This window comes from Oncorhynchus masou, chromosome 9 (genome assembly GCF_036934945.1).
Source record: "Oncorhynchus masou masou isolate Uvic2021 chromosome 9, UVic_Omas_1.1, whole genome shotgun sequence".
Taxonomy (NCBI): domain Eukaryota; kingdom Metazoa; phylum Chordata; class Actinopteri; order Salmoniformes; family Salmonidae; genus Oncorhynchus; species Oncorhynchus masou.
The window spans coordinates 76,194,064-76,208,574 of NC_088220.1; the positions used below are offsets into that span (position 1 = coordinate 76,194,064).

At 42.4% G+C, this 14,511-nt stretch overlaps 1 protein-coding gene across 1 annotated transcript in view; it reads right to left on the reverse strand.

Moving 5' to 3' along the window:
* The window catches only part of LOC135546637 (von Willebrand factor A domain-containing protein 5A-like), a 51,385-nt gene extending 37,317 nt beyond the window's left edge, over positions 1–14,068 (reverse strand). Inside the window, exons 1-5 of the mRNA XM_064975227.1 lie at positions 13,950–14,068; positions 4,205–4,255; positions 3,880–4,082; positions 3,383–3,605; positions 2,906–3,081 (exon numbers count right to left, since the gene is read on the reverse strand). Coding sequence (XP_064831299.1) covers positions 2,906–3,081; positions 3,383–3,605; positions 3,880–4,082; positions 4,205–4,247 — 645 coding nt within the window. The 5' untranslated portion in view covers positions 4,248–4,255; positions 13,950–14,068. The remainder of the gene's footprint in view (positions 1–2,905; positions 3,082–3,382; positions 3,606–3,879; positions 4,083–4,204; positions 4,256–13,949) is intronic.
* Positions 14,069–14,511: the final 443 nt, after the last annotated feature.

Here is a 14,511-nt window from a genome sequence, read left to right on the forward strand (position 1 = left end):
AGCAAGTCTCTTTTTCTTGTTGGTATCCTTAGTAGTGGTTCATTTGCAGCAATTCGACCATGAAGCCCTGATTCACACAGTCTCATCTGAACAGTTGATGTTGAGATGTGTCTGTTACTTGAACTCTGAAGCTTTTATTTGGGCTGCAATATCTGAGGCTGTTAACTCTAATGAACTCATCGTCTGCAGCAGAGGTAACTCTGGGTCTTCCTTTCCTGTGGCTGTCCCCATGAGAGCCAGTTTCATTATAGAGCTTGATGGGTTTTGTGACTGCACTTGAAGAAACTTTCAAAGTTCTTGAAATGTTCCAGATTGACTGACCTTCATGTCTTAAAGCAATGGACTAATGTTTCTCTTTGCATATTTGAGCTGTTCTTGACATAATATGAACTTAGTATTTTACCAAATATGGATTTCTTCTGTATACCAGCCCTACCTTGTCACAACACAACTGATTGGCTCAAACGCAGGAAAGAAAATCCACAAATGAACTTTTAACAATGCACATTTGATAATTGAAATGCATTCCAGGTGACTACCTCATGAAGCTGGTTGACAGAACGCCAAGTGTGCAAAGCTGTCATCAAGACAAAGGGTGGCTACTTTGAAGAATCTCAAATATATTTTAATTTGGTTAACATTTTTGGGGGTTACTACATGATTCCATACCATCTACTGCACCTTGCCTATGCCGCTTGCCTATATATAGTTGAAGTCGGAAGTTTACATACACTTAGGTTGGAGTCATTAAAACTAGTTTTTCAACCACTCCACAAATTTCTTGTTAACAAACTATAGTTTTTGCAAGTCGGTTAGGACATCTACTTTGTGCATGACAAGTAATTTTTCCAACAATTGTTTACAGACAGGTTATTTCACTTATAATTCACTGTATCACAATTCCAGTGGGTCAGAAGTTTACATACACTAAGTTGACTGTGCCTTTAAACAGCTTGGAAAATTCCAGAAAATGATGTCATGGCTTTAAGAAGCTTCTGATAGGCTAATATTTGAGTCAATTGGAGGTGTACCTGTCAATGCATACCAAGGCCACCCTTCAAACTCAGTGCCTCTTTGCTTCACTGTAACGGCTGTCGTGGGAAGAAGGTGAGTACCAAAGCGCAGCGTGGTAAGTGTTTATCTTATTTAATGAAAAAACTGAACAACAAACAACAAAGAAACAACTGAAACAGTTCTGTCTCGTGCAGACACACAAAGGCTGAAAATAACCACCCACAAAACACAATCGAAAACAGGCCACCTAAATATGGTTCTCAATCAGGGACAATGATTGACAGCTGCCTCTGATTGAGAACCATACCAGGCCAAACACAGAAATAGAAAATCATAGAACAACTAACAACAACCCACCCAACTCATGCCCTGACCATACTAGAACAAAAGACAAAACAAAGGAACTAAGGTCAGAACGTGACATTGACATCATGGGAAAATCAAAAGAAATCAGCAAAGAAAAATTGTAGACCTCCACAAGTCTGGTTCATTCTTGGGAGCAATTTCCAAAACGCCTGAAGGTACCACATTCATCTGTACAAACAATAGTACGCATGTATAAAACCATGGGACCACGCAGCCGTCATACCGCTCAGGAAGGAGACACGTTCTGTCTCCTAGAGATGAACGTGCTTTGATGCGAAAAGTGCTAATCAATCCCAGAACAACAGCAAAGGACCTTGTGAAGATGCTGGAGGAAACAGGTACAAAAGTATCTATATCCACAGTAAAACGAGTCCTATATCGACATAACCTAAAAGGCCACTGAGCAAGGAAGAAGCCACTGCTCCAAAACCGACATAAAAATGCCAGACTACGGTTTGCAACTGCACATGGGGACGAAGATCGTACTTTTTGGAGAAATGTCCTCTGGGCTGATGAAACAAAAATACAACAGATTAGCCATAATGACTATCCTTATGTTTGGAGGAAAAAGGGGGAGGCTTGCAAGCCAAAGAACACCATCCCAACCGTGAAGCACAGGGGTGGCAGCATCATGTTGTGAGGGTGCATTCATGCAGGAGGGACTGGTGCACTTCACAAAATAGATGGCATCATGAGGTGGGAAAATATGTGGATATATTGACGCAACATCTCAAGACATCAGTCAGGAAGTTAAATCTTGGTCGCAAATGGGTCTTCCAAATGGACAATGACCCCAAGCATACTTCCAAAGTTGTGGCAAAATGGCTTAAGGACAACAAAGTCAAGGTATTGGAGTGGCCATCACAAAGCCCTGACCTCAATCCTATAGAACATTTGAAGGCAGAACTGAAAAAGCGTGTGCGAGCAAGGAGGCCTACAAACCTGACTCAGTTACACCAGCTCTGTAAGGAGGAATGGGCCAAAATTCACCCAACATATTGTGGGAAGCTTGTGGAAGGCTACCCAAGTTAAACAATTGAAAGGCAATGCTACCAAATACTAATTGAGTGTATGTAAACTTCTGACCCACTTGGAATGTGATGAAAGAAATAAAAGCTGAAATAAATCACTCTACTATTATTCTGATATTTCACATTCTTAAAATAAAGTGGTGATCCTAACTGACCTAAAACGGGGAATTTTTACTAGGATTAAATGTCAGGAATTGTGAAAAACGGAGTTTAAATGTATTTGGCTAAGGTGTATGTAAACTTCCAACTTCAACTGTACATATTCTCATTCACCCCTTTTGATTGTGTGTATTAGGTAGTTGTTGGGTAATCGTTAGATTACTTGTTGTATAATTACTTCACTGCCGGAACTAGAAGCATAAGCATTTCGCTATACTCGCATTAACAGCTGCTAACCATGTGTATGTGACCAATATGATTTGATTTGACTGTATATCAAATACACACACACACACACACACATGCATGCATATGAACACACACACACAAGGTACCGTGGCTTGGGTTTTCTCTGTGTTGAGGTAGTTGAGTGGGTCCAGGGGACAGTTGGACTCTATTCTACAGATGGGATGAGGGGACGACACATGGGCACTGAGGGACAGACTGTAAGGCACAGAACCAGCAGGCACTGAGGACACCAGGGCACTGCTACCACTGCCATTGTCTGACCCTTAGAGAGAGAGAGGGTCAGGGAGGGAGGAGGAGGGAGAGACACCCACAAATTAGCATGTTTTTGTTCTAGCCCAGCACTTCCACCTTTCAAGTCAACAACACGTCAATCCGATGTTTTTAAGCTGGATTTGATCTAAAGCCTGCACCACCCCCTGTGGGTCTCCAAGAGCAGGACTGAAGACCACCACCCTATGGGACCAGCTGCCGGTTCCTAGTCACACTGCTGCCCACAAGGTTTTATTCTGCACTATGATGTATTAGTGGTTTGTGTCTCTCCATACAGGGGTCCATGTTCTTACCCTGGGGTTGATAGCGGGGGTTGAGCACAGCTGGAAGGCAGAGCCTTAGGCCATCGTCAGCCTGTACAGCCAGCTCTGTCACATAGTCCAGGCTGACAGAGGCCTTCTCCCCTGGCGGCAGACTACCTACACTCAGCTTGAACACATCCGAGCTCTCATCACTCTCCTCCAATAGGAAGGCCTGCTGGCCCGAGCTCAACAAATCATCATACTGCTCCCGCGCCTGAGAGGGGGACAGAGGAACACAAGGACGCATCATCAGCCAGAGACAATAGTGATATGAGAGCTGTCAAAAGGATAATACTGATTCTTGAAGCTCCGCAAATCATAGACTGCTTGGTTAACCAATTGGGTATAGTTGCCCACAGTAAGACTTTACACCAAGTTTTCTTAAACCTGTGTAGTAACTATGTAGCTATGAATCCTGCAACAAATTATACTTTTGTGGATCTGCATTGTTGCTTTTGTCTCATAGTTGACTTGTCATCTCCCCTCACCTTCTGTTTCTCCTGAACCTCAGCCACCACCTCAGTCTGTCCTATCTTGGCGCTGAACCTGCAGACAGCAGCCTCTCCTGGCAGAGGGAAAACAAATATGGCCTCCAGAGGGCTCTCCTCCTGGTTCTCATACTGCAGAGTGGAGCTCACAGTGGCTACATGCCCCTGGACACTAACCTCCACAGCAATACTCTTCAGAGGCACTGCGAGAGGAAGCGATGGATGGAGAGAAGATAAACAAGATACTGATGAGAGCTCATGCCTGGGAGAATGAAAATCCACACAGACATGGAAGTAAACAATAATTTCTGCTTTCAAACAATACCTGGTTCATTCTTGACAGTTATCAATCCACAGCAGTTCACCATTTTGACACCTGAATGGGGAAGTCAGGTGTGATATTATTGTCCTCTTAACTCGAATTAGGCACTGTTCACATCACTTCAATTAAGTTAATTGTCGTGTAACAATAAATCGTAATATGCCAAGCGTCTATGATAAATTGTTTTATAAAAGGCAGCCACAGAATGCAACTACTGACAGTAAGATAAGGGCCATTGGAGAGGTGTATCTAACCATGATGGTCATGCTCCATAACTGCTGGTTGCTGATAAAGAATATTGCTTTGTCAGGTAATCCAGTATTGGTCTTCCCAGAACACATTTCCTCATACAAAAGGACATAACCATGCCTGAATTTCTTGTGAACAATAAACAATGAAATGATCACAGCAGCTTGACACAATAATGTTAATTTCTGTCCAGTGTCCATCCTGTGTAACCTCTGGTTGAAGTAGTTATAGAGATTCAATTGTTCCATTTAGGTTCTCTCCCTGTTTCAAAAGTTTCATACTAATTACACGTTTATGGGCAAGGGGTGAATGTAGTTCTTCTACGGGCTGTATTTTTCTTGTTTTGCCCAGAGCATTAAAGTCTAAGAATTTAAACTACCATTGGTTGGCAAAACATTGGCATGATAGACATGTCACAATTGTTGTCTCTTGCTGTAAGCACATTTGGTTTTGTCATGGCTGCTCGGGTTGGGGCCAACTGTAGCACAGTATTCAAATGATCCCGAGCCAAGCAGCCACATTATGAAAACAGTAAGTGATTTAAACTTTAAGATGGTTTGAATTATACAAATAATAACTTTAAATAGCCTTGGGGTCCTGTGGAGTAGGTTACTGTACCACCAAGTACATGTTGCTCTGTCCAGAGTACCCCTGAAGTACTCGCTCATGTGCATGTAACCAGTTAGCCTATGGTCTCATGAGTCTTCTCAAGTACCCCGTATGGATAAGCCAAATACCCTCAGGGGTCCTAGTACCCCAGGTTGGGAAACACTACTGTAGACTGCCAAATAAATTGCAAACAGATATAATCTGGGAAGCATCAGATGACTCAAAATGTTTTGAGAGGAACAAAACAGCCATGCAGAAACAGGGGGTGTAACTGTAAATATTGGTTACGAACATAACTATCTCTTAAAACCTCTTAGAGCTACTACCCCCCTACTTTTTTCAATTTCCGCCTGAAGACATACCCAAATCTAACTGCCTGTAGCTCTGGCCCAGAAGCAAGGATATGCATATTCTTGGTACCATTTGAAAGAAAACACTCTTGAAGTTTGTGTATATGTGAATTGAATGTAGGAGAATTTAACAGAACAGATCTGGTTTAGATAATACAATGAATAAAAACACAAGTTCTTTTTATTGTTGTATCATCTTTAAAATGAACAAGGTAAAACAAACATTCAGATAGGATGAGGGGGACAATTTCAGTGAAAAACATAAGAGTGCAACAGTACTTGTGCAAAGTTTCAGAATGATAACTTCCAAAATGAGTGTGCTACATGACATTTATCAAGTCATCCAGGTGTCCCATACAAGTAGCCCAAATGAAACAAATAACTATATACGAAATGCCAAAATGGTATTCTAACACACAAGCCCCCCAAAAAATGGAGAAAAAAACATGGGGGAAAAAAATATGACGAAAAAAATACACTGCTCAAAAAAATAAAGGGAACACTAAAATAACACATCCTAGATCTGAATGAATGAAATATTCTTATTAAATACTTTTTTCTTTACATAGTTGAATGTGCTGACAACAAAATCACACAAAAATTATCAATGGAAATCAAATGTATCAACCCATGGAGGTCTGGATTTGGAGTCACACTCAAAATTAAAGTGGAAAACCACACTACAGGCTGATCCAACTTTGATGTAATGTCCTTAAAACAAGTCAAAATGAGGCTCAGTAGTGTGTGTGGCCTCCACGTGCCTGTATGACCTCCCTACAACGCCTGGGCATGCTCCTGATGAGGTGGCAGATGGTCTACTGAGGGATCTCCTCCCAGACCTGGACTAAAGCATCCGCCAACTCTTGGACAGTCTGTGGTGCAACATGGCATTGGTGGATGGAGCGAGACATGATGTCCCAGATGTGCTCAATTGGATTCAGGTCTGGGGAACGGGCGGGCCAGTCCATAGCATCAATGCCTTCCTCTTGCAGGAACTGCTGACACACTCCAGCCACATGAGGTCTAGCATCGTCTTGCATTAGGAGGAACCCAGGGCCAACCGCACCAGCATATGGTCTCACAAGGGGTCTGAGGAGCTCATCTCGGTACCTAATGGCAGTCAGGCTACCTCTGGCGAGCACATGGAGGGCTGTGCGGCCCCCCAAAGAAATGCCACCCCACACCATGACTGACCCACCTCCAAACTGGTCATGCTGGAGGATGTTGCAGGCAGCAGAACGTTCTCCACAGCGTCTCCAGACTCACATGTGCTCAGTGTGAACCTGCTTTCATCTGTGAAGAGCACAGGGCGCCTGTGGCGAATTTGCCGATCTTGGTGTTCTCTGGCAAATGCCAAATGTCCTGCACGGTTTTGGGCTGTAAGCACGACCCCCACTTGTGGACGTCGGGCCCTCATACCACCCTCATGGGGTCTGTTTCTGACCATTTGAGCAGACACATGCACATTTGTGGTCTGCTTGAGATCATTTTGCAGGGCTCTAGCAGTGCTCCTCCTGCTCCTCCTTGCGCAAACGTAGAGGTAGCGGTCCTGCTGCTGGGTTGTTGCCCTCCTACGGCCTCCTCCATGTCTCCTGATGTACTGGCCTGTCTCCTGGTTGCGCCGCCATGCTCTGGACACTACACTGACAGACACAGCCAACCTTCTTGCCACAGCTTGCATTGATGTACCATCCTGGATGAGCTGCACTCCCTGAGCCACTTGTGTGGGTTGTAGACTCCGTCTCATGCTACCACTAGAGTGAAAGCACCGCCAGCATTCAAAAGTGACCGAAACATCAGCCAGGAAGCATAGGAACTGAGAAGTGGTCTGTGGTTACCACCTGCAGAACCACTCCTTTATTGGGGGTGTCTTGCTAATTGCCTATAATTTCCACCTGTTGTCTATTCCATTTGCACAACAGCATGTGACATTTATTGTCAATCAGTTTTGCTTCCTAAGTGGACAGTTTGATTTCACAGAAGTGTGATTGACTTGGAGTTACATTGTGTTGTTTAAGTGTTCCCTTTATTTTTTGAGCAGTGTAAATACATCTACAAAATAACATGGGTAACTATTTACACACTTTCAATATTTGGAAGACCCTCAGTCCTCTATCAAATCAAATGTATTTATATAGCCCTTTGTACATCAGCTAATATCTCAAAGTGCTGTACAGAAACACAGCCTAAAACCCCAGACAGCAATCAATGCAGGTGTAGAAGCACAGTGGCTAGGAAAAACTCCATAGAAAGGCCAAAACCTAGGAAGAAACCTAGAGAGGAACCAGGCTATGAGGGGTGGCCAGTCCTCTTCTGGCTGTGCCGGGTAGAGATTATAACAGAACATGGCCGAGATTTTCAAACGTTCATAGATGACCAGTCAAATAATAATAATTACAGTAGTTGTAGAGGATGCAACAGGACAGCACCTCAAGAGTAAATATGAACAGTTTAGGGTTCCATAGCCACAGGCAGAACAGTTGAAACTGGAACAGCAGCAAGGCCATGTGGACTGGGGACAGCAAGGATTCATCATGCCAGGTAGTCCTGACGCATGGTCCTAGGGGTCAGGTCCTCTGAGAGAGAATTAGAGAGAGCATACTTAAATTCACACAGGACACCGGATAAAACAGAACTATTCCAGATATAACAAACTGACCCTAGCCCCCCCGACAAACTACTGCAGTATACATACTGGAGGCTGAGACACAAGGGGTCAGGAGACACTGTGGCCCCATCCGATGAGACCCCCGGACAGGGCCAAACAGGAAGGATATAACATCACCCACTTTGCCAAAGCTCTACACAATATTGTGCTGCTGAGGTATAATAAACAGATAGATATGAGTACAGGGAACATAAGGTTGAATATATTATTATAGACATGCTGCATATACTGTCTCTTTTATATTATGACATTTCAGCTAGATATACTGTCTCTATTATATTACAACAGACCAGCTGTATCTACTGTCTCCATTTCACTTTGGCCATTGTTGTGGGCCTGTCCTCCCCTCAACAGCCTCAAATAGGCTATTTCATGTCACAAATAATATTTTATATTATTAATTTTTAACAACGGCATTAGCATGAGAAGAACTTACCAGACCAAAACGGTGACATTGTTCCTCTTCTGCAGGCACGTTACAGATTATACACAGCGGCTACAACGGTGTCCTCTCCTCCACTTGGGAATCGCTAAAGGAATCGTCCTACAACAATCTGTTTCACTTTTCTGATCAATTTCTTCTAAAATTGTGTGTACATCTGTATATCTAGACTTAGATTTAGCTTTCCCTGACTTAGTCGCCATACTGATTGATATATAAACAGCTGAATCTGTGCGTTTACCAAAAGAACGCTGTGCGTAAAATGCGTAGCTCCTTCCGGAATAAAACTTCAATAGCGAATGACTCTCTTTACGCTGGAGTTTACGACCCCGCTCCTCCGCTCTCTCCACTGGCTTCCAGTTGAAGCTCGCATCCGCTACAAGACCATGGTGCTTGCCTACGGAGCTGTGAGGGGAACGGCACCGCAGTAACTCCAGGCTCTGATCAGGCCCTACACCCAAGCAAGGGCACTGCATTCATCCACCTCTGGCCTGCTCGCCTCCCTACCATTGAGGAAGTACAGTTCCCGCTCAGCCCAGTCAAAACTGTTCGCTGCTCTGGCCCCCCAATGGTGGAACAAACTCCCTCACGACGCCAGGACAGCGGAGTCAATCACCACCTTCCGGAGACACCTGAAACCCCACCTCTTCAAGGAATACCTAGGATAGGATAAGTAATCCTTCTCACCACCCCCCCCCCCTTAATGATTTAGATGCACTATTGTAAAGTGGCTGTTCCACTGGATGTCAGAAGGTGAATTCACCAATTTGTAAGTCGCTCTGGATAAGAGCGTCTGCTAAATGACTTAAATGTAAATGTAAATGTAATAGTTGGTCTTCCAACACACAACCATTGGATATTGCCGCTTACCTCAGCTCATTGGCCATTTACCCAGCTAGATATCAAGACGATCAATCGTCATTGGGTTCAAATACAGTCAATCAACGAAACAGTGGTCATATCATTGGTGCACAGTGATGTCAGTACTTGTTGTCTTCAAATCGGTTTCTTTCAGTCAATACATCCCGCGAAATGGCCCATCATGTTTGGTTGTGTTACAAACATACCAGTTGATTGCAATGAAACCAAACATGACTGGAAAGTCACGTTCTGTGTGGGTTATTCACCTGGAATGTGTCGTCGAAAATGGAATGAGACGGAATTCACGACACAAGCGGTTCACAAAATGTTTCATGTTAGGCTATAAAAGCGGATTTTATCAAACAAAAGATCATTAATTGTGTAACAATGAGCATTGGGATTGCAAACAGATGAAGATCGTCAAAGGTAAACAATTTATTTTAATGCAGCATGTGAATTTGTTATGCCTGTGCTGGTTGAATTCTTTTTTTTGTTATGGGGCTCTATCCTCAGATAATCACATCGTATTCTTTTGCAGTAAATCCTTTTAAAATCTGACAACGCAGTTGGATTAGATTCTTGGCTTTCGATACATGTGAGACACTTGTATTTTCATGAATGTTTAATATGACTATTTATGTAGCGATCACCGTATGTTGTGGAATTTCAGCCCGCTACCGGGTTCCGTGCTCAGAGAGGTTAACTGAACAAAAATATAAACGCAGGCTCCCGAGTGGCACAGCTGTCTAAGGCACTAGAGGCATTACTACGGTCGCAGGTTCATATCCCGGGCTGTTCCACAACCTGCTGTGGTTGGGAGCCCCATGGGACGGCACAGCGTTGCCTGGGTTAGGGGAGGGTTTGGCCGGTGGGGCTTTACTTGACTCATCGCGCTCTAGCGACTCCTTGTGGTGGGCCGGGTGCCTGCACACTGGATGCCAGTTGAACAGTGTTTCCTCTGACACATTGGTGCGGCTGGTTTCTGGGTTAAGCTGGTGGGTGTTAAGGAGTACAGTTAGGTGGATCATGTTTTGGAGGACGCATGACTTCACCTTCCTCTCCCGAGCCCGTTGGGGAGTTGCAGCGATGAGCCAAGATCTAAAAGAAATTGGGGAATGAAGGGCTAAAAGTAATTTTAAATAATTTAATAAATTCAAATTAAAATAACTACAATATAAATGCAAAATGTTTAGTGATACTGAGCTGAAATAAAAGATCCCAGAAATGTTCCATACGCACCAAAAGCCGATTTCTCTTAAATGTTACGCACAAATTTCTTTACTTCCCGGTTCGTGAGCATATCTCCTTCGCCAATATAATGAATTCACATGACAGCTGTAGCATATCAAGAAGTGTGGGGTATTTCTGTCTGTAATAAAGCCTTTGTGGTGGAAAAAAAATATTAACCCGTGGCTGCACCCCAGCCCATAAATTAGGGCCTATTGAATGTTTTTAATTTCACTGATTTCCGTCTGACTTGTAACTCAGCAAAATTGATAAAAAAGTTGTGTTGATATTCTTGTTCTAAAATACAGTACCAGTCAAAAGATTAGACACACCTACTCATTCAAGGGTTTCTTTATTTTTACTATTTTCTACATTTTAGAATAAGAGTGAAGACATCAAAACTATGAAATAACACATATGGAATCAAGTAGTAACCAAAAAAAGTGTGAAACAAATCAAAATATACTTTAGATTCTTCATAGTAGCCACCCTTTGCCTTAATGACAGCTTTGCACACTCTTGGCATTCTCTCAACCAGCTTCATGAGGTAGTCACATGGAATGCATTTCAATTAACAGGTGTGCCCTGAAAAAAGTTCATTTGTGGAATTTCTTTCCTTCTTAATGCATTTGAGACAATCAGTTGTCTTATGACAAGGTAGGGGTGGTGTACAGAAGATGGTCTTTTACCAAATAGGGCTATGTCCACATTATGGCAGGAACAGCTTCAATAAGCAAAGAGAAATGACAGTCCATCACTTTAAGACATGAAGGTCAGTCAATCTGGAACATTTCAAGAACTTTGAGAGTTTCTTCAAGTGCAGTCGCAAAAACCATCAAGTGCTATGATGAAACTGGCTCTCATGAGGACTGCCACAGGAATGAAAGAGCCAGAGTTACCTCTGCTGCAGAGGATAAGTTCATTAAAGTTACCAACCCCCAAAAAATGCTACACGGAGTTCAAGTAACAGACACATCAACATCAACTGTTCAAAGACTGCCTGAATCAGGCCTTCATAGTTGAATTGCTGCAAAGAAACCACTACTAAAGGACACTAACAATAAGAAGAGACTTGCTTGGGCCAAGAAACACAAGCAATGGACACAAGACCAGTGGAAATCTGTCCATTGGTCTACTGAGTCTAAATTTGAGATTGTTGGTTCTTACCACCTTTGTGAGACAGAGTAGGTGAACAGATGATCTCCACATGTGTGGTTCCCAACGTGAAGCATGGAGGAAGAGGTGTGATGGTGCTTTGCTGGTGACACTTTTATTTAGAATTCAAGGCACACAACCAGAATGGCTACCAAAGCATTCTTCAGCGATATGCCATCCCATCTGGTTTGTTCTTAGTGGGACTATCATTTGTTTTTCAACAGGACTCCCAAGTGGGCTGCCAAGTGGCGCAGTGGTCTAAGACACTACATCCCAGTGCAAGAGGCATCACTGCATTACCTGGTTCGTATCCAGGCTGCATAACATCTGGCTGTGATTGGGAGTACCATAGGGTGGCGGAAACTGACTTGCCTAGTTAAATAAAGGTTAAATAAAAATACACTTAAGAGGACACTGATCTTGCACACCTCCAGGCTGTTTAAGGTCTACTTGACCAAGAAGGAGAGTGATTGAGTCCTGTATCAGATGACCTGCCCTCCACAATCACCTGACCTCAACCCAATTGAGTTGGACCGCAGAGTGAAGGAAAGGCAGCCAACAAGTGCTCAGCATATGTGGGAACTCCTTCAATCATTCCAGGTGAAGCTGGTTGAGAGAATGCCAAGTGTGTTCAAAGCTCTCATCAGGGCAAAGTGTGGCAACTGTGAAGAATATAAAATATATTTTGATTTGTTTAACACTTTTTTTGGTTACTACATGAGTCAATGTATAATTTCAAGATTTTGATGTCTTCACTATTATTCTACAATCTAGAAGAAAAACCATTGAATGAGTACGTGTCCAAACTTTTGACTGGTACTGTATATTTCTCACAAAACCATTATCATAACCTATTTAACATGTAGCCTAGAGTGGGTGCTATATCTGCACCACCTAGGCTAGATAATATGCTCATTCATAAACACGAATGATTCAGCAGTTTACTTGGTTTATTTTGTAGGTGTTATATTTGACCCCAGCTACTATTTCAATCATGTGTAATGTTCTCACTATTTGGATTAAAAGTAATATTGTTAACAGGTCCTTCTGTATGCTAAATGTAGAGTTATTTATGCAACTTCTAGTTGTGAGAGTCTTATATACACACATAAATAGCATGAATAATTAGTAGACAGATGTCAGTGTCCTATATCATAAAATTACTGGTCTAGTTCAAGTGGTCTCTGAACAATAGAATAGAAGACTAAACAAAAATCACTATTATCTCCGGTCTCCCCAACATTATACATTTCTGAACGTTCTGTAACGATGCACACTCTTGAACAGACCCTGAGCTGCAGTCACTTTGCTTGCTGCTCTGGCAGTCATATCTAGCCCAGCCAATACATACGCCAAAAGAACCTTAACGTTACTCCTCAAGGTCCAAGGACCTTACATGTTATTTTCACATGTAGACTGGCTCTGGCAGCCAAAACAGCCAAATACTCCATCTAAAAATGAATTGTTTCTCAATTGCGATACGGTTCTAGAAACATAATGTCCTTTGATTTCTTTACCACATGAAAACTATTTTTAAAACGCAAAATAGTGTGCGGATGTCTCCTCAGTCTTGACACAATCAGGCTACAGATATGCAAGGGGATCCAGAGTGGCGCACAGTTTAAGGCACTGCATCTCAGTGCTAGAGGTGTCACTACAGACCCTAGTTCGAGTCCAGACTGAATCATAACTGGCCAGGCTGTATCACAACAGGCTGTGATTGGGAGTCCCAAATAAGAATTTGTTCTTAACCTACTTGCCTATTTAAATATTCTTTTTAATCTAAAAAAAAAATGCTAGATTGTGGTAATCCCACGAGTTCGTGCTTGGCTCCGCCCACCTCGTCCGGACTCCGGACTCTTTAACAAAACGCCCCATCCAGAAGACACCCCCTTCCAATGATTTACGTGTAATGTAATGGAACTTCATGATCAAGGTCTTGTCACACCCTGACTGCGCCTATTCTTGCAAGCTAAACCTCCATAAAATAAGGACAATGCGATACTGTATGTTGATATCGAATTGAATGGCTATTTATAACGTATATTGGCCACCAACAATAATAAGCAAAGTAGGCTAAGGGCCATTTCAGTGATGTCTGATAACTTTTTCTTTTTTTTTTACAACTCAACGCTGTCACATAATACGCTAGTCATCCCGAAACGAAGCTGCTCTGTAACATATTACCTTGAAATGTGTGATAGGCTGGTTTTCAATGATTGCGTTTTACTGGTCCTCGTGATAAAATCCCTCCGTTTCTACTTTCGTTTAGAAATAATATATGAAGAGACTACTTCCTGGCTACGTCCTGGTTTATAAAGGCAAACACCAATATAAATCGTTGTGCATTCAACCCATTGGCCAGTGTTCATTGTCACGCCTACTATCTTATTTGCTATTGGTGATCTGACAGTGTGAACGATATTACAGTTTTTCTCAGTCGCTTTGGTGCATTTCTTAAATCAAAAGTGCAATTCTTGATACTACTTGTACAAAAGTAATTTCTTATTCCTTTGAACAAATTGCAATTGATAATGTACAAGTGTCAGCTTTTTTCCACATTATCAATTGCTCATGTCATGTTGATCAAAATATAGTAGATGGTTCTCTGTTGAATAGTCTTACCCCTCAAAACATCTAGGCATTAGTTCCTTGCATAAGCCATTACATGCAAAATTGTTGAACTATTTGTCATAAACTGTCAAGCATAGTTTTACACATTTCTATTAGACCTTTTGTACAAAAACGT